The following is a 25556-nucleotide window of genomic DNA, read 5'->3' on the forward strand; positions in this document are numbered from 1 at the left end:
TACTATGTCTGACTCAATTTCTCCTTCCGAAATACAAAGCAGCCTGACTTTTTAAATACATTTTTCCGTCGGTTCAATATTTCCATAAGGTATGAGTAACCAGTATTGGCTGATTTAAATTCACATTCTAATCTTTTTATTATTTTCTACTAGACGAGACAAGGTGTCTCAATGATCCATCAGCAGTTTGAATAATCATTCTATGAATGGATCATGGAAAGGAAATTCATTAAAAACTGAGACTAAAGGCAGGCCAGGAATAAGAAAAAGCATCTCGTAACTTGTAGAAAATTGTTGAATATTTGATAATTAAAGACATATTTCCTCCTTTCTCTGTCTTGTGATCCCTATTATCTGCTCCATTTTTTTCTATACTTTAAAACAGGTTCTAGATTATGCTCCTGATGTAGAAGGCTGACACAAATCCAAATTGAATTAAATTAAAAATTCTAATTCTTTGAGAATTAAATGAAGCTGTATATTTCAAAGGCTTTAATTTATCACTGAAGTGCTGTAGTTTACTTTTATAAAAAAAAAAAAAATCACTAATTTTACCACAGTTGATTCAGATGTCAGAATATATTTCCTAAAATCATTTAAATGCTTTTGCCTCCACTAATTAAGCCTGCATTCAGCTGCCAACCATTTCTCTTTTCTGTAGTAGTCTAAGTTTTGCTCAAAGATTTGTAATTTATGATTTGCTGCAGAGCATGACTAAATGTAAATAATGAAGAACTAATTGAACTGTGAATGAAAATGTTAAGACCTATTCATTATTTGGCAGTTTTAGTAGATCTATGCCATTTATACAAATGAAATTTTTGCATAACTTGCTGCAAAAATCCAAAGGCAATAGAATTAAATTCTTTAAAGTTTATCATTTATTTATTGGCAAAATTTAAAAACATTCCCTGTAAGCTCGAAACAGATGACACCCACACTTTTAATTATGCACGGTACCTACCAAAAGTATTCATACCCCATGATCATTATTTCTAAAGATAGTTTGTTGCAAATCCACAAGTTTTTTTTTTCTCCAGTGTCTAATCGGAAGTAAAGAACTTTTTTCCCTAATCTGAAAAATGACGTGTGTACATAAATGTATTAATGTTATGGTTCTAAATAAAATCCAAATAAATGATTGTCTTCAGATGTCGCCATGATATAAATGAAAGTCTGCATGTGCCGATGATAATAAAAGTATAATGTAAATCCCATTGATAATGTACGGAAAAACGAAAATATGTTTTCAAGAATATTGCGTTGAATAATTTTGTAAGAACTAAACATGATGAAATGCAAATAATATTAGATGGTTTTAAAGTAATATATCAACTTATTTATCACATAAAGTTACTATTGAACTGCACAGTTTGTGGCCGTAACATGACAAAATGTGACAACATTCAAGAGGTGTGTTCGAGTGACACAATTTTATTGTATTACTCACATGACAGATTTCGATGGGTATTCGCACTTTCGACACACTGCACTTGCGCAAACACCCGTGACAGTAAGATATATTCACGCAGAATATGTTACATTAAAAACTTATCCAATAATTAACGAGACGTAGTCACGATCCATTTACTCTATCTTTAAAGGACTTGTATTTTCCTTTTATTATGTTGGGGTTTTTTTACGAAAGGGCGAGGTGGTACAAAAGTTTGGATTCGCATTGAGTAGGCAATGAGCTAACATGCTATCAGGACGGGTCCTCTTTTATTCTATTAGAGACAAATATTCGTTTCCCTCCAGGAGTAAAGGTTTCTAATGTATTCGGGATATTTAAAGACACTCGTGTTATTTTTTGGACTTGCAAGACATACTAACGTAAAGGCGAAAGTTTAGCATGTCGTCTGTCACTTTCTACCAGTATTAACAGTTAACCCTGCGGTAGAGCTTTCTGCTCTTTGGGACACGAGTTACAGCAGATTTGGTTCACAATGTCTGCTTCACAAAGGCTGCTTCACCTGCTGCAGTACAGGAGTCTGTGGACCCATGTACGGAGAAAGGTCACCACATGGTCTCCTGTTGGAGCTGCTTTCAATGCCAAACCTTTCAGGAGGCTGAACCTGTTTGAGAAAAACGTGGTTTGTACATTTTTCACATTTTCACGTGCTGTGTTTACTAATGTGATAGTTTAGTGCAGGAATCAACAAAAGCCGCAGTTTTTTGGTAATCATCATGACACATGTTTCATGCGTTTGTGTGGCCAGGGCTTGTTTGGAGTGCCAGAGCTCAGCTGTCCTGAAGGCTTCCAGGCAGCAACACAGACAGCCCTGAAAAACACAGAGATGCTTCTGCACAGAGCCTGCTCCTGCTCTCCAGGTGTGGAGACAGTGGAGTATTTCGACCAGTTGTCAGATGGGTTGTGCAAAGTGGCTGATCTGGTGAGTTTATCCCCCTTAAATGTGGCCAGATATTTACATGCAATAAGCATTAAGGTTTACTTTGTTTTAGGGGAAAAGAATAAACTTTTCGTTTACGTGTTGCATCCAAGTGGACAAGAGTATTCAGGGATACAGCATAATTGGATATCTGTAGGACTTAAAGGATGAAGCACCTTTATATCCACCAGTAGGCATGGGCTGGGACACGATTCTTAATAAGGATGGCTCAAAAATAGTTTTCATGTTAAAAACAGATACAATACTGCATAGGCCAGTGGTGGGGCTGCTGGTTTTATAGGAGTTGCTGTTGCCCCTTTGGTCACCTTTAAGTGATGTCTCCATTTTTACAGTATCAGTACCTTTAGTAAGCATACAGTATTTTCAGTTTATCACAGTATTTACACCAAACGTTATGACATAAATGTGTTAATTATAAGGGTTGAATTCTTCTGTATAGGTTGTTTAATTTAAAAAATCCTCGAGAAAAACTATCATGCTAGTAAGAAAAGCATGGCAGTCCTGTTTTATTAGAACAGAAAAGCAAAATTATTTTTGCTGCTTCTAATTGGTTGTTTACAAATATCTAAGACATTATTTGTTAAATTTGATGAAATGAATTCATAATTTTCAAGTCCAGCATTTCTCAAGCTTGTGTTTCTAAATACACTTATGGTCAATGATCCCCAGGTGAGCTGTTTGGACAAATTTAAAATGTTATGTGCTTAATTAATAGTTAAATATAAGAACCAATGGTAGCCACTGCAAAGCAAGTCAGCGCTTTTACCAACACGCCAATGTTCAGGGTATTTTAGCAGTCCTATTTCAAACAATTTGAAGCTCTAAAGCCAAAGATTATTAATTTAGTCAGTGGCTAATATCAGAGTATTCTAATAAAATTATATTTTGTTCCCCATTGTTGTTGTTTTTTGTGTTTTAAATGAACAATTGTTTATTTCTGCACTTGCAATTGAGGAAATTGTCAATTCTGGAACATAAAAATAAATGCTCAGTCCTAGTTTCATTGTCTAATTTATTTGCAGGCAGACTTTATAAAAGTGGCCCATCCAGACCCAGAATACCGTGAAGCTGCAGAGAGGACCTCCATAGACATTGGCACAGTCGTGGAGAAGTAAGAATCATGGGTCTTTACAAAGTTACACAACTTACAGAAACCGCAAAAGCTGGTAAATTGTAAAATATTTATGTATACCTGTCGATGAATTTATGTTGCAGGTTGAACACCAATGTTGAGTTATGCAAGAGCCTGAAGAATTTACTGGACAACACAAAAGTTGTGGCAGAGCTGGATCCTGACACAAAGTACATTTATTAGAAATCCATTTAGTTTTTGACTTTGCTGTAAGTGATAATTATTCAGATGTGGTCAAGTTGTACATATTTTTTTATTCCTAGGCGAGTGGCAGAGTTATTCATGTTTGATTTTGAAATCAGTGGAATTCATCTGGATGACAAACTGGTGAGATTTTAGTTTAAAAGCTTCTCTTGACAGACTAATTCTGTTTAGGATATCTCCACTTATCCTTCCTGTTTGTCCTGCAGAGGAAAGAGGCTGTTGCTCTTCACGTTAAGCTCCTGGATCTAAGCAACGAGTTTCTGATGGGCTCTCATGTGCCCAACAGAATTGCAAAGTCTGTGATTCCCAACCATCTACAGGATCACTTTGCAAGTGACGGGAGTTTCATTCAAATTGGAGGACTTCATGCAGATTCCCCTGATAGCTTTGTATGTTTATATTCTGAAGCACTTTCCTTATTGTTCAACAGATGGCGCTATTGCCACAGTTTAAACCATGGTTGGGCTCAGTTCATGTTAAGTTTCTTTGTAGTTCTTTCTGTCTTACACATGGTTGATTTTTTTTTAAGTGAATTGTTTATTTTATTTTATTTTGTTGTATTACGAATTGTTTTGGCATTATAGATTCTCTAAATGATGCAACTTTAGTTCTTGCTCATAGAGGCATATTTTTAAGAAATATAACACCATGAAAAAACGTATATTTTGTCACACATTTCAGAAAGTTAAATTTCTTTATCAGTGACATTCATCAGATAGAATGAAATACTTCCAATTTTTATTTTTTGTAATTGTGATGATTATGGATGACAGACAACATTAACGCAGAATCAGTCACCCAGAAATGTAGAATATTGTGAAAGGGTTACATATTTGAAACTCATAATGTCACATCCAAATCAGCTAATTAACTCAGAACACCTGCAAAGGTTTCCTAAGTCTCTAAATAGTCTCTCATTCGGCTTCACAATCTTGTCAGATGTCAAGAAGACATTCAACAACGCCCTCCACAAGGAGGGGGAGCCACAAAAGGTCATTGCTGGTTATTTACACTGTGCTCTATCCAAGTATATACATAGAAGGTTGAGTGGAAGGAAAAAGTGCGGCAGAAAAAATTGCAACAGCAACAGAGGTAACCACAGCTATGATCAGATTGTTACACAAAATCCATTCAAGCTGAGGCTGAAGTCAGAACATCAAGAGCCAACATGCATAGACAAATCCTAGACATGGGCTACAGGCATCTCATCTCTCATGTCAAAACACTCCTGAAGCAGAGACAAGGTCACAATCATCTCACCTGGACTAAGGAGAAGCAAAACTGTACTGTTGCTCAATGGTCCAAAGCCATGGCCATGTTGTTACTGTTCAGAAAACTGGCCTGAAGAGAGACACTAGACTGCACGATGCAGATGTGTTACAGATCTATGTTGTTTCACTTTCTGAAATGAGGTGACAAAAAATATTGGAGTGTTTCACAATTCTAATCTTTTTACATGTGCCTGTATACCAAAGTAATAGTGTAATGAATTTATTTTCACATATTAAGGTTTTCAAAAAATGCCTAGCCAAAAACTATACTTCATTATTTATAGATATAAATATGTATGTGTGCTTGTGTGTGTGTGTCCACTATCTAGCTACGAGAGATTGCATACAAGATCTACCTCTATCCCAATGCTGACCTTATGGAGTGTCTGGAGGAGCTGCTGAGATGCAGGTACAAACTGGCCAAACTGGTTGGCTATGACTCCTATGGACACAGAGCACTGAAAGGAACTATGGCCAAAAATCCAGGTAACTCAGTTAAAAACTCAGTTAAAAAAACTCACTAAAAAAACATGTTAGTTTGTCGGAGCACCAGCGATGCTTATAGAACATTTTTAAACTTTACCCTTCTCACCTTCTGTAGAAACGGTGATGAGTTTTCTCCAGTTGTTAACAGACAAGCTGTCACAGAGGTATGCTTTCTTTCTTTTTTTTTTTTTGTGATTTCTTTTTTTTTTTTTGCTACTTTTGTCTTTAAATATTCTATATCTGTCATGATAAGCTACAATAAGTCTGTGGGCTTTATTTAAAATAATCTCATGCATTAAAAATGTAGTCAAATAAGTGTTATAATCCCAGAAGCCTCTGGCTTTCTATGTTCCTTATTTTATGCAATCGTATTCTTCATTCGGAGAATTACTCAAACAGTCCAAAAAGAAAAGCAAGTCAGGTGGACCAGAGTGCTCTAAATTATCCACAGGAATTATTGTGAGCTTGTTAGCCTGGCAGCCTGTCCAGGGTGTTTCCCTGCCTTCAGCCAAATGCATGCTGTGATAGGCTCTGCCCCCCATTGACCCTGTGCTGAAAGAGGTGCATAGAGCCAGGAATTAACGCCTGCAGACAGTTAGCTTGTAACTTTTTACTTTTATCTTTTTATCTCCCAGAACAGCAAAAGATTTTCAGATGATGAGAGACATGAAAAAGAAGCTCAACCCTCGTAACGCTGTGGGTGTTTTTTTTTGTTTTATTTTTTTCATTATAAGCAAGACTATGTTCCTTTACTATACAGTGCTACCCTGACATTTTAAATTTTGAACATTAGTTCAAGCTTCAGTAACAATCTGTAACTTCTTGTTTTCCCACAGGAGTTAATGCCCTGGGATCATCCATTTCTCAGTGGTGTCCTGCGTGCTGAAAGGTGGAAACCTTAACTTGTTTTCCAGTTCATTGTCATTTGATAAAAATCACGTTAAGCTGTCTTTATGTGATGAGCTTTGACGGTCATATTTCCATTCTCTCAGTTTGTAGAACCAATCTGTGCCTCAGGTGTCACTTTTTACAAAGGATGATATAGGAGAAGCATGGGACCTGCTACAGTGGTGTCTCCATCTCCTGCTTGAGAAAGCTTAAAAAAAATCAAATTTTTTTCTTTAGTATAATGTTTTCCTCCCTCTTTCATAATACCAAGATGACTTTATGTAGAGTTCCCACAACTAAATATGTGGAAAAAACATTCAAATAAATTCACATTTTATTGCAGTAGCATGATCTCACACTGGAAAAAGTACTCAACACTTTATTTCATTTAAGTTGACTTCATCAAAGGGTGGTATTTATGTAAACCACTGTGTTTTAGGAGCCAATCAGGCACAGGCACCTACACATGTTTGCATAATTAAGTTTACGACACCAATCATAGCACTTATTACACAAACTACTTTTCAGTTCAACTTTCTAAGAGCAATTGTAAAAGGCATAATGAGAGCATTGTTGTGATTACGCCTTGAAGATGGACTGTCAGAAAGTGGATGAGGTTTTTCAAGACAAAGGCTCAATTTTAAAGCGTCAAATCACAAAGTCAGATTTCTATTAAGTAATTTTTAATATATGCAGAATTTTTATAACTCAAAGGAAGCATAGTTATCTGAATGTGCTATAAACTGTGAGAAAATATTTCTTTAAACTTGGCCACACCTACAATCTGAGGAAAATTTAATAAATTTCACAAGAACTGGAATTGTGGAAAACCAAGCTAGCAAGCACCCAGATGTATGTTGTCACTATGCACTGCATGGAGGAGAGTGAAGCAGCATTAAATGTTGATACTTGACTTTCATCTGTTATTAATTACTAATGATACATGGATGAAATTTGGAGGTAAATAACCATTTGAGTTCAGTGACATGTATCTAAAGTCATATTAACAAGGCCTGGACATCTTTTATCTTTGCTCCATGTTGTTTAGGGTTCAAATGTGGAGAATTACATTTTGAATCAGTTAATTAAGTTCAGTTTTTTTATTGATCTGACTAGATGTGTTTTTATTACTTGGAACTAAATATAAAAAATAAGTGCGGCCAAGGGTTTGATCTTAATCCTGAAGATTACTTCATGGCAAAATATTGCAGAATCTTTCTTGAAAATTACAAAAAAAAATTCTCTTTTTTTAATAATTGGATTTTCCTTTTGCTCTTTCCAGATACAACATTGAACCAAGCCTCTACAGTCCATACTTGTCTCTTGGTGCTTGTATGGAGGGTTTGAACAACCTTTTTTCCCAGCTGTATGGCGTCTCCCTCCTGTCTGAACATCCCGGTGCTGGAGAAGTGTGGAGTGAGGATGTCCGCAAACTGGTGATGGAACTCTTCTATAGCGATGCAAACCTCATTGGTTCTTTTTAAATCACACCATTTCTCTGGAAGTCCATTTTTTACGTAGAGCTTTTGCTCTGATTATGATGAGGTTTACATGTGTGTGTCACTAGGCTGTGGTGCATGAAACTGAAGGCTTGCTGGGATATATCTACTGTGATTTTTTCCACCGACGAGATAAACCTCATCAGGTAAGTAAACACAAAGTTCACATCAGGTCTGAAATAGATCTTAATGGGTTGCACCAAAGGCACAAATCAAAATTTATGGCCAGTCACCAGTCGTTCAGTTTTTTTTTGTGAAACTTTGTCAGAACTGATTTATTTATCAAATATTTATCAAACACATGACTTGTGTTTGATAAATATTGATAAATTATATATTGGTCTCCAATTTGAAACTGCTGCCTGGTATTATTTTCATTTTCTGGTCTGAAAATTAGGTAATAATTTAGGTGACCATACAGTCATGGTTAATAAATTAGAATATGATGTCCATTATATTAAAAGTGCAATTTAAAAATAACAACCTTCTAGCAGGTGCTGGATACTTTTCAAAAGCAAATATTTTTTATTATTTATAATATTTTTTAAATTATTATTCTGATGCAATGTTCTGATTTTAAATCTTGTGTTTCATTAACTGTAAGAAGACAAATCCTCTTAATAACAGAAATGAAGGCTTATTTTCACATTATTATTAAAATAATGTGTTTCACTTGAGTTGCTGAAATTAATGAACTGTTCAATAATATTCAAATTCATTGGACACAACGTTATGCTTGTCCATGCAGGACTGTCACTTCACCATCCGGGGCGGACGCTGGTGCCGGGAAACGGATCAGTACCAGCTGCCGGTCGTCGTGCTGATGCTGAGCCTCCCCCACCCCACCAAGCACGCCCCCACTCTACTCACCCCGGGCATGATGGAGAACCTTTTCCATGAGATGGGCCACGCCATGCACTCCATGCTGGGAAGGACTCGCTACCAACACGTGACAGGTGCAGCGAAGTGGGACGCACACACCCTCTGAGCAAATCACAAATTGTAACCATGCAAAGCTCAAAGACCTTATTTGAATTAAAGTCTACTTTGGAAGATGAGACAGGACTTACTGAAGTAATAACAATCCAACAGCACAGAAGGTGTTCTCTGGTTGACATTTTATGAGCTTTATGAGCTCCCAATCTGTAAATGATGACTCTGTAGTCCCAAATGTCACAAGCTAGAATTACGTTGTTTGACATAGACCTGAAGGGTTTTTGTTTCATTGCAGTGAATTTGAAATTGAAAGTGAGTCTGATCCAAGTGTAAGCCTTTGGCAGGGTTTACATGACGCTCGACACCATTTTCAGTGTAAGATGACTCTGAAAAATGCCAAGTAATTTAAGAGATCATTTGCTGTGTGACAATATTGATTAAACTCATAGTTGTTACTTCTTGTTTAAATGTGTTTGAACATGTTTATGAAATCTTAAGTTGTTCATAAAATAGACCTAATTTGTAACTTAATCCTAACCTCCAATGCTCCATGCGTCTCTCCTTCTTTTTACACTTTTCACCTTTCCTCATGAGAAGTCAAAGTTCATAAGTTTTCATGTTGCTCTTCAAGGAACCAGGTGTGCGACTGATTTTGCCGAAGTCCCCTCCATCCTCATGGAGTATTTTGCCACAGACTATCGAGTCATCAGCCAGTTCGCCCGTCATTTTCAAACTGGACAGGTATGACTGACACTGCACAATGAAGAGAGTAGTGTTTTAAAAGACGAACTTGCTGACAGGTTTACTCTGTGTTTCATCAGCCTCTGCCTGAGAACATGGTGGCTCGTCTGTGTGAGTCCAAGAAGGTGTGCGGAGCGGCAGACACCCAGCTGCAGGTAAAATCCCCACCCTATGGAAATCCAACTGGAGTTTTAAATTCAATACTTTTCAGGTTGTTACGAGATTTGATCACAAGAGTTTGAATGGAGTTTTTTGTGTGATTATAACATTTCCATTAAACTAATAGTGAATTCAATTAGCAGCACCGTGTACAAGCATCAACATTTACATTCAGTCAGAGAAATGGATTCAGTTAGTTTCAAAAGTGTCAAAGCATAAAATAATAAAAACATATCTCAGAAAAACTTTTACTCCTACTTCATCAGTTCTTCCTTTTTTCCCCTTTACATTTGATTTCAGCGTCATAAAGAGCAACATCTGCTGTTTCAGCTCGCTTCCGTGCACATTTACTCCCATCTTACATAGGAGATCACACGACACAGATATTGACATGGCAGTGACAAAAATTTAGCGATTTTGAAGAAAAAATAATAAAAACTGGTTAAGCTAAATGAAAAATAGGTACTTTATAGTACAAACTACAGGGTGAAAATAACAGTATAAATTATTTTATCATTATTTTTCCCCTGACCGCACGTTACTGGGACATGGAGATACCAGTTCAGACGGTCTCGTTTTGGCTGTTTTGTTTTTGAATATTGAATATTGAAAACAACAACTAACAAATCCCAATTTGACTAAAATTGTACATCACCTATATCTGTTGTATTTATTGCATGGATACAAACAGACACATTGTTCACAGGGAGGACTGCTAACATAAAATAATCTAAAATATGTAATATTGAAGGAATAAGTTAATATATAAGCACTCTGTTATTATGAAGTTCTAGTGGAGCCCAGTCTACCAGAGAGTCTACAGGGCGTTAGAAATAGTTATGTAGGGTTGTATTTGGCTTGCGGGCCTTGAGTTTAAGATCCTTCTATTAGTTAAGATTATATCCGGATGTTGCTGGACTGCACTGTAGTGGGCCAAACCCTTTATTTTTAGCATCTGTTATGAAATTAACAGAAAAGTAAATAGGGTTGGGATTATGATTTATGGAAAACTAAAATCTGATTTTCTGATTCTTGTGGAGATATTTTGTCAGACAATGCTGCAAATATGAGCATTAAAAAGAAAACAAAATAGGCCTCTCCTCTGGTAATTTACATTCTTGTGTGTGAGAGAGCCCTGAGCTCTCTAAGGTAAGAATGGAGCTTTTATCAGTTTGACTTTTTGTTTTTGAAGCCACAGTTAAGCTTGTCCCTGAGTTATTATAAGGTTCCTTTTTCCCATGTTTAACTTCTCATTTTGTTGTGTTTTCTTTTTTTTTTTTGTCAGGTTTTCTATGCAGTCTTGGACCAGATCTATCATGGCAAACCACAGAATCGCTCCACAACAGAAATCCTCAAGGAGATGCAAGAGAAGTTTTATGGGTTGCCTTATTCACCCAACACGGTACATCCCAATCATAAAAGTATTTTTTCACCTATTGATTAACTTGCATTCTCTTCCACAGTATCTTTAAAAACACCAAAGCCTTTTCCTTTCCTTCTCTACTTTTTGCTTCATTTTATGTATAACCCCCTCAGACTCAAAGGCAGTTACAGGATTAAAGTCCCGTTTAAAGCGCTCCTGAAATAACAGAGCACACTCAGTCCTTCTATGAGCTCTCCTATGGGAAATATTTGAAACTCTTCCTCCCAGCCCTTTAATAAAAAAAAGAGCCAAGTTTCCCCACTTCTGCAGCTGTGGGTGCAAGGATGGGGCCAAGAGGCAAAATGGAATAAAATGAAAGTCATATTTCAGCTCGGAATGGTCTTCACACAGAATTCCCTTGGAGCTATAATTATGTGGGTGCCATCAGGAATAGAGATTGCAGAAAAGCTGAATATTGCCTCATAATGTCAGCGTCCAGGCCTGCGGTTCTCTTCACAGCACTCCTGCTTGTTTGTCTCTCTGTAACTCTGACGGTAGTTTTTGGACAGCTGAGTGCTCTTTAGCCTTCCAAACCATAATGAAAGAGCTGGATCTTGAGTCATGTTATGGGATATATTCCTCATTTTGAGAGAAAGTGGACTTATTTCAACTCTCCTACGATTGCTCTCAGCCATTGGAGAGTTTTTTTTCTTTTCTTAAACTATTTCAGCTTCTTTTTGATCTAACCATTAGGCTAGCTTTAACGTGTCATTAATAATGCACAGTTATTGGTTCCTGTTGTGTACTAAGAAAGAGGATCAGCTGCGGGTAACACAGACCACATGCTCAATTTTAAGATCAAGATGTTTGAGGGGAACCAACAAGCAGAAAGTGAGACATTTGTTTGGTTCTTTGTGTGTTTTCTCCTCTTTTCAACAATAATCCAATCTTTTTAAGCATTAATTACACAACAGTTCATGTGTTGCACGTTCTTTTGTAGAATTATGCAGTTGTGGTGTAGCATGATGAAGGAAACACAATTTGAGCGTGGAAAGAGCGTAACATATCTTTTATCTCCCATATAATAATGAAAAGCTTGCAGTTACTTTGTGTCCTTTGAAAGGATCAGTCGCGTCACTCACATGCGATCTCTTAGAAATGTTGATGTTAATCATCCGATTTGAGGCAAAGGGATTAAAAACAAAAGAGAAGTTTAGGAGTCTAAAAATAATTTACTGGGATAGTGTGATGAGTTCTTACAGGCTCTTTAAAAATAATAAATAGCTTTACAGTGGCAGCTTTGTTCTTACTCAGATGTGTTGGAAACAATTGCAAGGAAAAGCCGGTTATACTCTTTGTAAACACAGAAGTAAGAAGCGTAGTTTCTTTTTTTGTGAATGATTGTTTCACATTTAGTCATGATACAACCCCGAATTTCTATTTTGTTCATTGGGACTTTATTCAGGAGGCCAGTGCAATGTAGAGTGTGATTGTGAAGAAAAATTATGCACTATTTACATTTTTATTTTCAATATAAAATCTGATACGCGACATGTGATTCTCTTAAGTCTTCTTTATGCCAATACATCTCCATGAAAAGAAAATACCAACACTGAACACAAGCCTTTGTGAAACAATATCATGCTTCCAACATGAAGCCACAACTCCAATTGAATGGTTTATATAAAATCATATTCATATACCATCTATTGACATGGTGCAATAAGTTTTTCCCACTTCACTATTATTCACTCTTGTATGTTTTTTCTTTGATGCAAAATACATAGCAGTTCATTCCTGGAACTCCACAAAATGAGAAAATGTTCAAGGGATTTGAATAATTTGCAAACTACTGTGCATTTTCCATTTTGTCTGAATTAGACGTCAAACAGTTTCAACAGGCCTCCTAATCTCTGTGATCCAAGCTATTGTATGTCTGTTTTACACAGCAAACTTTTCCTTGCTACAAAGTTATGTGAGCCGTGACTCCTCTCAAGAGTGCATTTTCCTCTTATTAAAGTCCCCTCAGCCCAGAAGAGTCATGTCAGCGTGACACTTTAGAGCCAGAGTATTTTTCCCACTGCTGCATCGCTCAGGGAAGATGAAGCTTCAAAGCTGTTTGACCACAGTTGGAGAGGATCAGCCAACACTTGGGTTTAAACTCTCAAACAGCTGCGGACACGTTTTATTGAAGTATTCACAGATAATGCAAGTGCTGCAATATGATTAATTGCTTATTACCATCTTAGAAAATAGGAATTATTTACAAATAAATTATGTTTTACGTAGAGATTCCACTCTGACATTCTAGGTTTTTCACAACTGGAAAATTGTCAGACAGTCAAGTTGTCTTCTGACCAGCTTACTGGTAGTGTGCAGCATTTATTTAGCTAGTTTTGAAACATTACGTTTTTAAAACCATGTAGACCACAATATCACTACCTGGCCGAGGCCTGATGGAAGTATTAAAAATGTTGCGATCAATGCTAATGTCATTGTTCCAAATTGATTTTATTGGACCATCCATTTTGGCACAAAACTTCACAATTGTTGCCTCTAAGATTTTTTTTATTTCTAGATTTTATTGTGCTGAAATGCATTCATTGCATGAATTGGGGATTTTCTGGTAAAACCACTAATCCCATTCAAGTCATGCTTTTAGTATGTCGATCTAGCACTCAAATTATTTTTCTCGTTTTGTTTCAGACTCCAAGATTAGATAACAAAAAGCCACTGTTTGTATTCCTCACACCATTGAAATTACTGAACAAGCTACAAAGCTTCAATAAATTAAATCAGAAAACAATGGCATTTCTTTGTCATCTTTATGATTTCTATGCTCATATTGAATCCCGTTCTTACATGGGAAAACACTCCTGCAATAATCAAATAATATCAATTTTCGAGAAAGATCAACTTTTATTACAAAAGTGTGCAGTCTGATATCATTGCTAACTGTAGTAGTAAACTTGTCTTGCTGAGTCTTGGAATGTTTGCCTGCTGAATTCCCCGGAGTGATTAGTGCACAGATCATAAAAAAAAAAAACCTTGCCTTTATAGATATGGTGAGGGGCCCCTTCAGGCATCCACAGGGGAAACGAGAAAGGAGGAGAACGGGGCTTCCTGGCTTTTAGGAATTTCCCTGTTCGTCCTTTTAATAGAAGGACCTTGTAAGCTGCAATTAATTTTTTTTGTCTACCTTCCTTCTTATTATATGAATAACTCAAATGGACTGGCGCTTAAATACAAAGCTTTTAATGTTCGAGATATCTTTTTTTGCATTTATGTAATACGACCTGAAGTACCTGAAGATTTTAAAGCTAAGTAAGTTTTGCTCATGTTAAATTTTGCCCTTTAGGTTCATGGCAGCTGTGTTATTTTTGCAGGAGTTTCAGTGTTCGACAACAGATTCAGACTGATATTCTGACAGCTTCTCTTTACAAAATAAATTGACGATGTTATTATATTTTGTGCCTCTATTGGGTGTCAGTTTTTCCCACTTTTAGTTTCACTGTATTGAAAGTGAAACAATGAGCTACTTTTAAAATGAAAATAAATGTAACCTTTTGGGTCGTCATCAATTATTGTTTATCTTGATAAACTTTTTACTGGTGATATGGATATTAGAACATTATATGTGAAACGCTATTTTCTTGCAGCATTTCATAGTTTACATAGATAAATACACCTGCCATACTTTAATAACCTATTCTCTTGTTTTCCCATTTTAAAGGGATACCTAAAGAAACATGTCGTGTCATATTTATATTTCAGGGAAGCAAGTAATGTGCTACAACTTAAAAGTTCCCTAAACACTAACAAACTTAACAAATATTACAATGTAAGTTAAGAAGAACTTTGAGTGGGGTATCTCTGAACCAGCAGAGACTTTTGAGCAGCAAAAAAAATATTTTTGACTAAATTTACCAAAGCATAAGGTTGTATTTTTCTTCAAGTATCAGGATGGAAGTGTTCTGCTGCAATAAAACATTGATTTGTTGAATCCTTTTTACACATATGTATGCACCAATTACTTTTTTAAAAACTGTATTTAAATTTGAGAATAGTATAATTGCGTATTGCATTAAAAATGGAGGCTGCCAGCAGTTATGAGTCAGGTGCTGACTGAAATCTTTTCAAACACAAATGTTCTCTGCCTAACGGGCATGATGTGTGGTATTTATTCTTCTTAACAAGCTCACATTTATCATCTCCACCTGTAGGATTAAATCTCCCAGAGGATAATTAGCATTTTTCATAAACGGTTCTTCTTGTTTCTCATCTATGTAATTCGATTTATTGCGTTAAAACTATATTAATATTGTGATTGAAAGAAATAATATTTCTTCCCTGCAATGTATGAACACTTTTTGTAAATTACTGAGACACAAAACATTGACAAACAAATCCTACTTAATCTTTTTTTCAATTGAGCTCAACAATTGTTGTGAATGTTAACACATTAAAGAAAATAAACCTATTTGTACTCGATGACCAATGTTCTTAAGAAGAACATTGGTCCAAACAGAAGTGATCTAAAGTTTTACCCTGGCTGCTCTGTTTTAGGCCTGGCAGCTGAGATTCAGCCACCTGATTGGCTATGGGGCTAAGTACTACTCTTACCTCATGTCGCGGGCCGTGGCCTCCATGGTGTGGAAGCAGTGCTTTGTTCAGGATCCATTGAACAGGTGAGCTTAACGCATCATGATTATCATTCATGTTAAAGACCCTAAAAACAGAGGATCTAAACCACTTTGTTGGTTTGTAGTGTTTGTATATTTTTACAAGGAATTAAATACCTGGAGTCACTTTTATTTATTGTTTTTCATGAGTGTTTGAGGAATTCTGAAATCTTCTCTGGGAGTCGTGCCGTGCCTAAGAGCTTGCCGCCTATTTCCACAAAGCTGCAGCCTCCAAGTCAGCTTCCACCTCACAGAGCATCGCTTTCCCACAACTCCCCCATTCAGCTCCTCCTGACCAGCAGCAGCAGCAATTAGCATAGCAAACACCTGATTGGTGTTGTGAGTGGAGTAATGGAGGAGCATTGTTGTGAGGATGTACTGAAGGTGGAGTATTGGAAAGAGTATGAGATTCTTAAAGAGACAGAGGCCCAATTTCAAAGCGTCAAAATGGAAAGTCAAATTTTATTTAGATCATATTTGATGAATACAGAATTTTATAAAAACTGCAGGTAACATGGTTTCTTGATTGTTCTATAAATTGCCCCAGGGTATTATTTATGGGAACATAATAATACCCTCCTTTAAACTTCTTGCTTTTTAGAAAGTGAAATGACGGCTGTTGACATGGTGTTGAACTGTTGGATGTCTGAAAACCTGAGACTGATTGAGCCTGACAGGCCACTTCCTCTGGATACTGTTTGAGTCTCAACCTGATGCTAGATGTGACATACAAAGCATGAAATGAGACCAGCAAGTGTCTGCTGTGATTCACAAATCCACACCTGAATCTACACCACATCCTGTAATAACACAGAGACAAAGCTGGACAAAGCAGAGCTTTATTTGAAATTCAGATGCTCTGGTGTGTTTCCAGGCTTTTTTCTCTACATTTTTTGTTTCACTTTCTGTGGCAGCCCTGGTAAAGTAATAGGACTTTAACTTTGGGCATCCTAAAGTTCTGATATGGGAGATAATGCCATGTCTAACCATTTCTCCTCCTTGTCTTTCTCTGCCCGTCTGTCTCTTTGTCAGGGACATGGGTGAGCGTTACCGACGGGAGATGCTGGCTCATGGAGGAGCTAAAGAGCCAATGTTAATGGTGGAAGGCAAGTTCAAGTTTTTTCACATAAATCCTAAAGGAGTGAGTTCCTTTTAAATACTAGAAATGTTCAAATTACAGTAAACATGCAGAAAAGGGATTCCATTGGAAATGATCTTAACAGAAATTAAATTCTTCATTGTATTAGCTTCTTGTGATATGAGTATAATAAGGTACTGTATGTCTCATTGCATCACCGGTGTGCCGGCAATTAGTTTCAACAAATTAATCAAGAAGCTCTTTGGGTTTCTTGCTTTGTTTTGTCTCGTTTAAAGCAGAAAGACGTCTTTGAAAGCATAGACACAGCTCATCCAGCTGTCGTGGTTTAACTGTCTCTTCCTCTGAGGTATATATTTAAACGTTGAACATACCTCATGATTCTTATCTTTGTTTACAAGAGCTTTGTTGTCCCAGAGACAAAGCCAGCACTCCTCTGTGACATTGAATGTAGAGCCTGCTCTGCCTGCCTTCCAGCCACCTGCATTTGTCCGAAGCAAAAAGGGAAGGCGAGGCGGAAACTGCTGATTATAAGTTTTAATGTCTGTGTCCTTGGTGCTGCTGACTTTGCAAAGCTGGAAACCCAGTAAATGAACTGAATGCTTGACTTCTTCAGATAAGATATATTGAGCATGTAAACAATATAATACTGGGGTTTAGGTTCCTCTCTGACCAAGATGCTGCATAGCATTCTTTAAAAACATGTTTTTGGTTGAGGGAACCAAAAGTAGTAAAGGATTCTCTTACATTAGTACCTCCACAGTAAAAGAAGATTATTCCGCACTTACTAGTAAAGGAAAAATCCACATTTATTTGTTTTATTGTTAGCTTAAAATTCATGCTTTTATTTTTGTCTTAGAAAGTGGTGATGCAATTCTCTGGAGTTCTTTTATAACACTCAAAAGTTGGAAATGTCCAGTTTTCTATTTGTTTTTATATTCTCCCATGCATAAAAGAGCTCAGCCCAGAGCTGGAACCACATTCAGAGGAAGCACTGACCAAACCTAAAGATGCATCTGAGTATAGGCTGCTTTTTGTTGAGTTTCCACAGAACAGTTAAGAATAGAAATTACAGTTTGGCCTTTTCAGTAGTCTTGTTCAGTAGTCTTGTTAACGGGGAGTTTGTTACTCTCCCAAATAATGACACTGAAAGAAAGTGCAATACAAACGATCTGCGGTCACCAGCCTTGTGATCATCTCTTTCTAGTCCCAATATCTCAGCCACCAAATAATTAGACCCTTCTTATTTCAACCAAAGAAACGTTCTCAAACTCACATTTATTTTTATTGGTTTCTTCTGAAGTGAGAGCTGATACTCACTGTGTGCAGCATGGGTAAAACCCATTTTGAATATTCTGGCTAGCTTTCCTTTCCTTAAATCGTCGTTGTCAAGAATGACCGTAAAAATGTCTGCTGTGGAAATAATCATTCCATGGTAAAAACATTACACTTTTTTTTTAGCAATGGAGTCTAAAAGATATTAAAGAACATTAGAATTGCTAGATGATGAATCCAGATTCAGGTATTTTATGTCCCTCAAACCAAAAAGTCATCAAATTATTCTATTATTCCTGTCTGGAGAAATGATTAAACTAAAGAAAGACTTTCCTGCATCCAACCATCACACTATTTTCACTATTGAGTTGATTTATTTAACATGAAAGCAGTTAGTGAATTCATTTCAATGTTTCAATTTTTATGGTTCACAGGGTTGTATGAACACAGTCTGGAAAAGTTTACAACTGAATCTTAAGGGTTTTCTAGATCTGAACAGGTAACAGACAACAAAATATAGTGAACATGTCGATCTTCACACTTTATTTCTTTACTCATTCTCTAATATAAAGTACAGTGGAAACATTGCTGGGGAATGATAAAAAGTTTTTTGTTGTTACCTATTACTTTTTTAGCAGCAGTAGGGTTAGAAAAGAGAGAGACGGTAACTAATTTACATAATCCTTCCAATGTAGTACATAAAGGTGATGTTTCCTCGTTTTCATCAGTGAGGTGATAGAAGAGGGAACAGTAGCACATGTAGCAATGGGACCCAAAGGCCAGTGTTTATCTCAATGCCCAGAACCGTCCATTTTCCAGGAAGAAAAGTTCTGAATGGAAACCCATTTATTAAATCTGTAGCAGAGGCTTCAGGACAGGGCGAGTTGGAGGGGAAGAAGAGAAAAAGGGAAGGAGGGGGTGAAAGGTGATCGACTAACTGAACCGAACCTGAGGTCCTGCTACAGAGAGGGCTTTCATGGTCCAGGCTGCTTCTATTGCTTCAGTGCTGAACACTGGAAATGGATCGGATCGGGCTCGGTGGCTGAGTCCCAGGACTTTGTTGGTCTTTGTACGTTTCCTTTTTTTTTCTCCATAGTTTATGGTTCACAGGGCTGTACGCAGTCTGGAAAACTGTACAACTGAATTCTAAGTGTTTTCTTAAGAAAACGCAAAATAGTTTCGCTGCACACTATTTCAAATTCCACTTTGGATATTACGTTATTTTTTTAGAAATCATAGGTTCTGCTTCCAACAGATTACAGTTGGTCTGAATGAGCAAAGATGTTTCTTCCACCTTGAACATCTTGTTTAGGAAGCAGCCTACGAGGAAACTTTGACTTTCACTGAGCACCACAGGAATAGCTAGTTTATTACTGCAGTCATTTTATGAAGCAATCATTCTCAAAAAGCTTTCAGGCTCCAACACAGCAAGGAATACTTTGATCAAAGTAATACTTTGATTGCTTCATGTGCCAAAACAGCAGTTCAGGTGAAGCACGCACACTAAGTAAATTTCAATTTTGACGTCTGGAATCAGTTTTTCTGAAATGCCCAATGGTTTGTTGACTGGATGCAAAACTTGAACAACCTTCGACCTTTTTATCACTTTCTGCTTGTATCATAGTTCTCCATCATACTAGATAATACAGATCCAAACGGACTTCCTGTATTAATTTTGACGGATACATGGTTCTGTTATTCTAGAGGAGATTTGGGATTAATTTCACTTTTAGAAGTCATCTCCACACCTGGATTGTGTCAGGATGTTTGTCTTTCCCTGAATTTGCATAGATGCACTCACATCCACATGTGCTGTGTCAGCTCTGCACTGGTGGCAACTATTAAACATTTATAGCAGCAGCTTTCTTGCAAATGACACCATGTGAGAGGACTGCACAGGCTTCTTAGGAGGTAACCATTGTAGCACACAATCATTTCAAGCACATCTGCTCCTGTTTTTATAGCAATTAGTCTTGTAATTAGAGCAATTATTGCTGTGCTCTTTAACAGCTTCACTCAAGCCGAAGATCTGGCTACATTAAAATGAAGTTGGCACAATGCTTTGAGCCAGTCAATACACATTTCCCTCTGCCAAAGTGTTTTGTCATGAATACAAAGTTTGCTTTTTTGAATTTAAATGGGTTGTCTTCACTAACTGTGAGCTTTTGTACTTTGAGAAAGGGCATGTCCGAAACAAAGCGCTTCACTGCACAGTGTTTGTCATCACCCTTGTCTTGCTTGTTTTCTGGACCTGTCTGAAGTGAGTGTTTGGAGGAAACACTTCCTGAACTTCAAAGCTGTAATTACAGAGTCAGTGGGCCTCTGGTTTGCCTCCAGGCCTGACAGGGGTAACTGCTTTTCGCACCTTGACATATTTTTGACTGGCTGTAGCTGCAGCAGCCACTGAAGCAGACAGCGATATGTTTTGAAGTGTTGGATCATATAATCCTGTCAGATCTTAGCAACCTAGAATATGTGGATAATACAATTACAGGGAAGATGAGACCACAGAGGACTTTAGGCAATGTACCGAGTTACTGCTTGCTGTCGGTTTATTCACATGTTAAAGCAGAAATGTAACATTATGACTGCTCCAAGTTGTGGGTGTAAGTGGCCTACTAAAGAAACCAGTATATCACAAAAAGCCAAGCCTTTGCAGCTCAGATGAATCAGTTTGACATTTAATTTTATCTATAAGTTTATGAACGTTTTTTTTCTCAGAAACTTAGCTTAAGGCTGTTATACAACAACCAAGTTTGTTCTGCTTGTTTTAAACTGGAGAGCTAAAAAAAATTATCTTTTTTTTTTTTAAAGAATGTGGATCATAAAACATCTACTAGCTTTTTCCATTTTGGTATGACATTTTCTAGGTGTAACTGAGAGGTTTGATGAGTTTAACCAGCAGTAGCTGCAGGCAGAACAGCAATTTTGAAGCATTTCTGCAGAATTTGTGTCCCTGGAGCTGGCATTACTAAGACTCAGAGCTGCTAGAGGCTACAGAGTTCTTCATTTTCTAGATAGCCATCACCCCACCACCCTGTCTGTAAATAAACAGGCTTTATTTACTGTAGTGTAAGTTTAATCAGAGTGTAGCTTTTAGGACACGGTTGTACTTTTGTTTGGTGGTCATATGAGAAGACACTGTTAAATATTTTGGTTTTCCGTGCTGTCTTACTTCAGTTTCTAATATTCTAAATAGAGCAGTGTTTCTGAAACATTTTATACATCAAGATGACTGCCATCTTAGCAGATATTTATTATTTCTCCAAAGCTAATGGAAAGATTAGATAGAAGCTGGTCTGGAAGCTCAGCACAGAGCAGCAGAAAAACACAGACATGTTGGTCCTACATTTGATCACCATCTCAGCTATTCTCCATAGACTCTACATACCACGTACCAGTCGAGGTACTTCTTTTTCCATTTCTGTGCAATAAACACATTTTTCACACACAGGAAAATATATTTGTCGTTAAATGCAAAGGGAGTCGGGGATTTGAATGTCCTCACATCAGATTTAACACTTCATGCAGGAATAGGATTATTATTGCTGTTCTCACTCAAAGGGCTTTTAAAAGCAGTCTGAAGAAAAGAACTCCACTGGCCGTTTCTCCTCATGTGTCCTTTAACACCTGTTGTTTTACCCAGACTCCGTCGGCCAAGTTGGCGTACGATGCTGGCCCTCAGATGACTGTAACGGGTAGAAGCCCTTCATCAATGGCTGCGTCAGAGCCATTATGAATGGAACTGGAAACTCTTAAATACGAGATGACTCACATGGCAAAGCCTCCGTCCTAAAGCTTTCACAACAATGGACACAAAGCGCAGATTATGTTTAGTTTGGCTCTGGTTTTTCCTCAGCGCCTGGCCAAGAGTTAGTATAAACCACTGCCAACTGAAACACTATCAAGCATGCTAAAAGACTGGGAGAGTATCTGGGCTTCAGCTGCTGGGGGAAAGAAGAGCCGGCAGGATGGAGGACCGACTGTGTGGATGTGCAGATTTCGTCTGTTCTTCAGGCGTTTGAGCCAAAATAGACAAAAAATTACTCAGTAATGTTTCCTGTTTAATTTAGAAGTCATTCTGAAATTATTTGGATTTCTAGTGATCAAAAAGGTCACAACTGATCATAATGAGTGAGGCTGGTTGTTTCAGATGTGTAAACAATACTTTGCCGGCAGTAATAATTCCATGTAGTAAGTATTCACATCATTTGAGATTTTGTTGGCACAAATACCATTGTATTTTACTGAAATTTTATGTGGTACATCCATATAAAAGAACTAACCAGATTCCCCAGAGCATGATGCTCCCACCACCATGTTTTATCAGTGAGTTGGTCATTTTAGGGCGATTTCCAGAGCTGCTTTATGACCACAAAGCGCAACGTTGACCAGGAAGTTGAATTGTGGTCTCATTGAAATAACTGCTGTATTTAAGAGAGGACATGTCACACTCTGGTGGAATTCACATACTAATTAGGTTATTCTGGAAAATGAATGCTACTGGTCAATTAATTTGTGGTATCATTTGTGGTAAAGGTGGCTGGAAGCAGACTTTTATTTTATTCATCAATGTTGTCACTGTGTGACTTTTTTATCTTTCCTTTTTATCTTTCTGTCACATTAACTATTTACAAACTTATTAGTATTTAGCATATGACATGGTTGACCAAAACATACAAAGCATATGTATTGTTTTTTTTTATTTATTTACTTTTATTTTAACAAGACAGATCACCCTTTTATACTGAGCACAACAGAATATTATTGAAAATCAGATTAAGATGCTTCTACTGCATGCCAGTGTATTCACACAGTAGAAACATCTGTTTCATTTTTAATGGCTGCGTCAGAGCCATTATGAATCTTTAATAATTATGGCCTAATCAGGGACAAACTATTTACACAAAGTGAAATGACCCCCAGGTTTTAATTTAGCAGTAACAAAGAATGCATGATTATTTCTGTCATGTAGGAGTCAAATTCATTTTGAAATAATAAAAAAACTTAACTCGCAATGATCTCACCTAAAAGCAACAACATGCTGCAGTTTTGATTTGAGGCTTACAGGCTAAAGGTTTCACCTCAGAAAAAAACTGGATTAACAGACATGAAAATTTGTAAAACAGCCAGATATTTATTACACAAAGTGGAGCTTAAAGGACAGCAAGACGCTCAATTTTTATATGAAGACGGAAAATAAATTTTGAATGACATTTTCAATTATTCACTTTAACCTCTGTGCTTTTCAAATGTCGGTCACCTTTTTAAATAGACGCTGACTCTTCAAGCTCCTCCTAAGTTTTATCCATCTGAATCGAGCTACAGGCTGTAAATAGGCTACAAGTATTTAAAGCATGTTTTTTCCCCCTACGGTTGGACTTCATGTGTAACTTTAGTCTTTAAAATATCCAGTTGTTCTCAACACTCGGGTCTCCAGTTTAAAGCGGTCATAAACTCGTTGTCCTCAGCTGTGATTTAGGGTTATCACTGCTGGGTGGATATCACCGCTTTCATGTGGCTGTCTCGTTCCCAGGGATCCTGGAACCCTGCGGTTGCTCTGTGTTACAGACCCCTGCACTGCTGGTATCATCTTGTAGCCAGGGGGCAGGGTGTGACGGGTGGGTAAGAGGAGAGGATAATCCCCCATCGCTCCTCCCCCACCCCTTAATGTTCTCATGCAAGATGAGTAGTTTGTACCTGCTGTCTCTGTATCAAGGTGGAAGCAACAGCATAAACTCCCCACTGTGTGTGTGTGTTGGTGCGTCTGTATATTCAGTTCAGTTCCAGTCATGCGTGTCCGGGCAGATATGCTGGTGTGTTAGTATATGTGTGCGCGCTCAATGGAGGTGACCCATGCAGGAAAGAGGAGGGGGTGTTATTTACATTGGCAGCTGCACAAGGGGAAATGAACTGACTTCAAAGCAAGTGTGCAGCTGAATTGTAAAGCGAGCGAGTGAGTCCTCCACGCATGAGCTGGCAGACGGCCTCTGAAATCACACAGACGTTCTTAGAGCTCGCTCTCGCCTCTTGCTTGTATATACTCCACCGCATTTGTGGAGTCAGAAGGAAGAAAAGTTCCTCTATCATTGTGGAAGTAACAGTTAATTTATTGTTTTTGTGTTTTATTTTTTTTAACAGATGAAAATTTGAAACGTGTGGCGGAGGCTTCAGGGTTTCCCCCAGAAAACCTGCTAAGCCCTGTGCAGCCAGCTGCCATGTTTTTGAGTTAAAAAATGTTTACAGTTGGCAGAAAATTTGAGAATATCACTTGATAGTTATGAGTTATTGGAAGACTGGAAGATTAGTATCTAAACACCAACTGTAAAGTCTTAAAAAAGGCAATAAAAACTAAAATAAATAAACAATGCCAAGCCTGGTGGAGGCACAAGTAAAGCCTGGTGACCCGCCAGGCTTATAATACACTGTGGAAAACCCTGAGACTTGTTTTCAAACCACAAATACCCCTTAATGAAAACCAGTGCAACCAACTCATACAAAGGTCCAGTTTGAAACCCAAGAAGAAAACACAACAAACATGCAGAGTGGCACAGATATAATCACACAGGTGTGTGCTATTTATTAATTGGGTGACTTCTGAAAGAAATTGATCACGCTGGATTTTATTTAGGAATAGCATAACAAAGGGGATTAACACTGCTTTAAATGCACTGAAGTTTATTATATGATAAAATGTCTGAAACTGTTTTGTTAGAGCGTTTTAAGATTTTTATGTGGAAATGAAAATGTGGCACATTTTAACACCGTTGTTGTGTTTTCTGTGTGAGACAGGCATGCTGCAGAGACGACCCAGCATGGAGGACTTTGTGGACGCGCTTGTGTCTGAGCTCAACCCGAACTTTGAGACCTTCCTCATGGACTCTGAAAGCTGATGGACACACACATCCAGCTACAGAGGTGGCTCCAGGCCACATCTTCACTTTATCTGTAAATTCACTGTCAACATGTTTTCTATAGTAACGCATGGACTCATATTGACTTATTTAATGTACCTGTTGACATAAATTAATTTGGATTAAAGAGTCGAGAACTTTAAAGACAAGCAGTCGGATTGTTTCGTTTCAGTGAGTTTAACCACTCCCTGAAAGTCAGAAAGTTCTGGGTTTCTGAATACTTTTGTCTTTTCTCTTTGTTTCTATTCTCAATAATTCAACTCTACAGCCACAGCCTCGTCAAATAGCGGCGCTCTGCTCACAGGATAGCTGTACATTGTTTTTTCCTGCTTAAATCAGCACGAGGAAGAATACTTAATCCGCTCTTCCTGTCATGTGCTCATTGTTTAGGCTTTGAATTAATGCCGCTCCATCTGTTTTGTCTGTCAGGAGTTTTGGGGGGGAGATGAGCAGAGCTTTGGCTCACAGTTTAGTCTAATACGAACCACACAACTGGAAA

At 37.5% G+C, this 25556-nt stretch overlaps 1 protein-coding gene across 1 annotated transcript; it reads left to right on the forward strand.

Moving 5' to 3' along the window:
• The first annotated feature begins 1564 nt into the window (after positions 1 to 1564).
• Positions 1565 to 25277, forward strand: LOC129359412 (mitochondrial intermediate peptidase-like). The gene is made up of 19 exons (XM_055029028.1): positions 1565 to 2093; positions 2220 to 2393; positions 3434 to 3522; positions 3627 to 3713; positions 3807 to 3870; positions 3954 to 4136; positions 5348 to 5504; positions 5620 to 5668; positions 6140 to 6200; positions 6341 to 6393; positions 7675 to 7828; positions 7960 to 8037; positions 8640 to 8847; positions 9459 to 9568; positions 9649 to 9723; positions 11013 to 11129; positions 15657 to 15778; positions 16805 to 16878; positions 24936 to 25277. Exons 1-19 carry the CDS (start codon positions 1947 to 1949, stop codon positions 25034 to 25036), a joined length of 2103 nt encoding a protein of 700 aa, XP_054885003.1. The 5' UTR covers positions 1565 to 1946; the 3' UTR covers positions 25037 to 25277.
• Positions 25278 to 25556: the final 279 nt, after the last annotated feature.

Source organism: Poeciliopsis prolifica, unplaced genomic scaffold, assembly GCF_027474105.1.
Source record: "Poeciliopsis prolifica strain line A6 unplaced genomic scaffold, Auburn_PproV2 SCAFFOLD004, whole genome shotgun sequence".
Lineage (NCBI taxonomy): Eukaryota > Metazoa > Chordata > Actinopteri > Cyprinodontiformes > Poeciliidae > Poeciliopsis > Poeciliopsis prolifica.

Bases quoted from the DNA above. Each gene is read 5' to 3' on its own strand.
- LOC129359412 (XM_055029028.1), top strand. From the start codon at position 1,947: ATGTCTGCTTCACAAAGGCTGCTTCACCTGCTGCAGTACAGGAGTCTG. The intron at 2,394-3,433 runs GTGAGTTTATCC...ATTTATTTGCAG, and splicing joins TGTGCAAAGTGGCTGATCTG to GCAGACTTTATAAAAGTGGC. The intron at 8,848-9,458 runs GTGCAGCGAAGT...TTGCTCTTCAAG, and splicing joins TCGCTACCAACACGTGACAG to GAACCAGGTGTGCGACTGAT.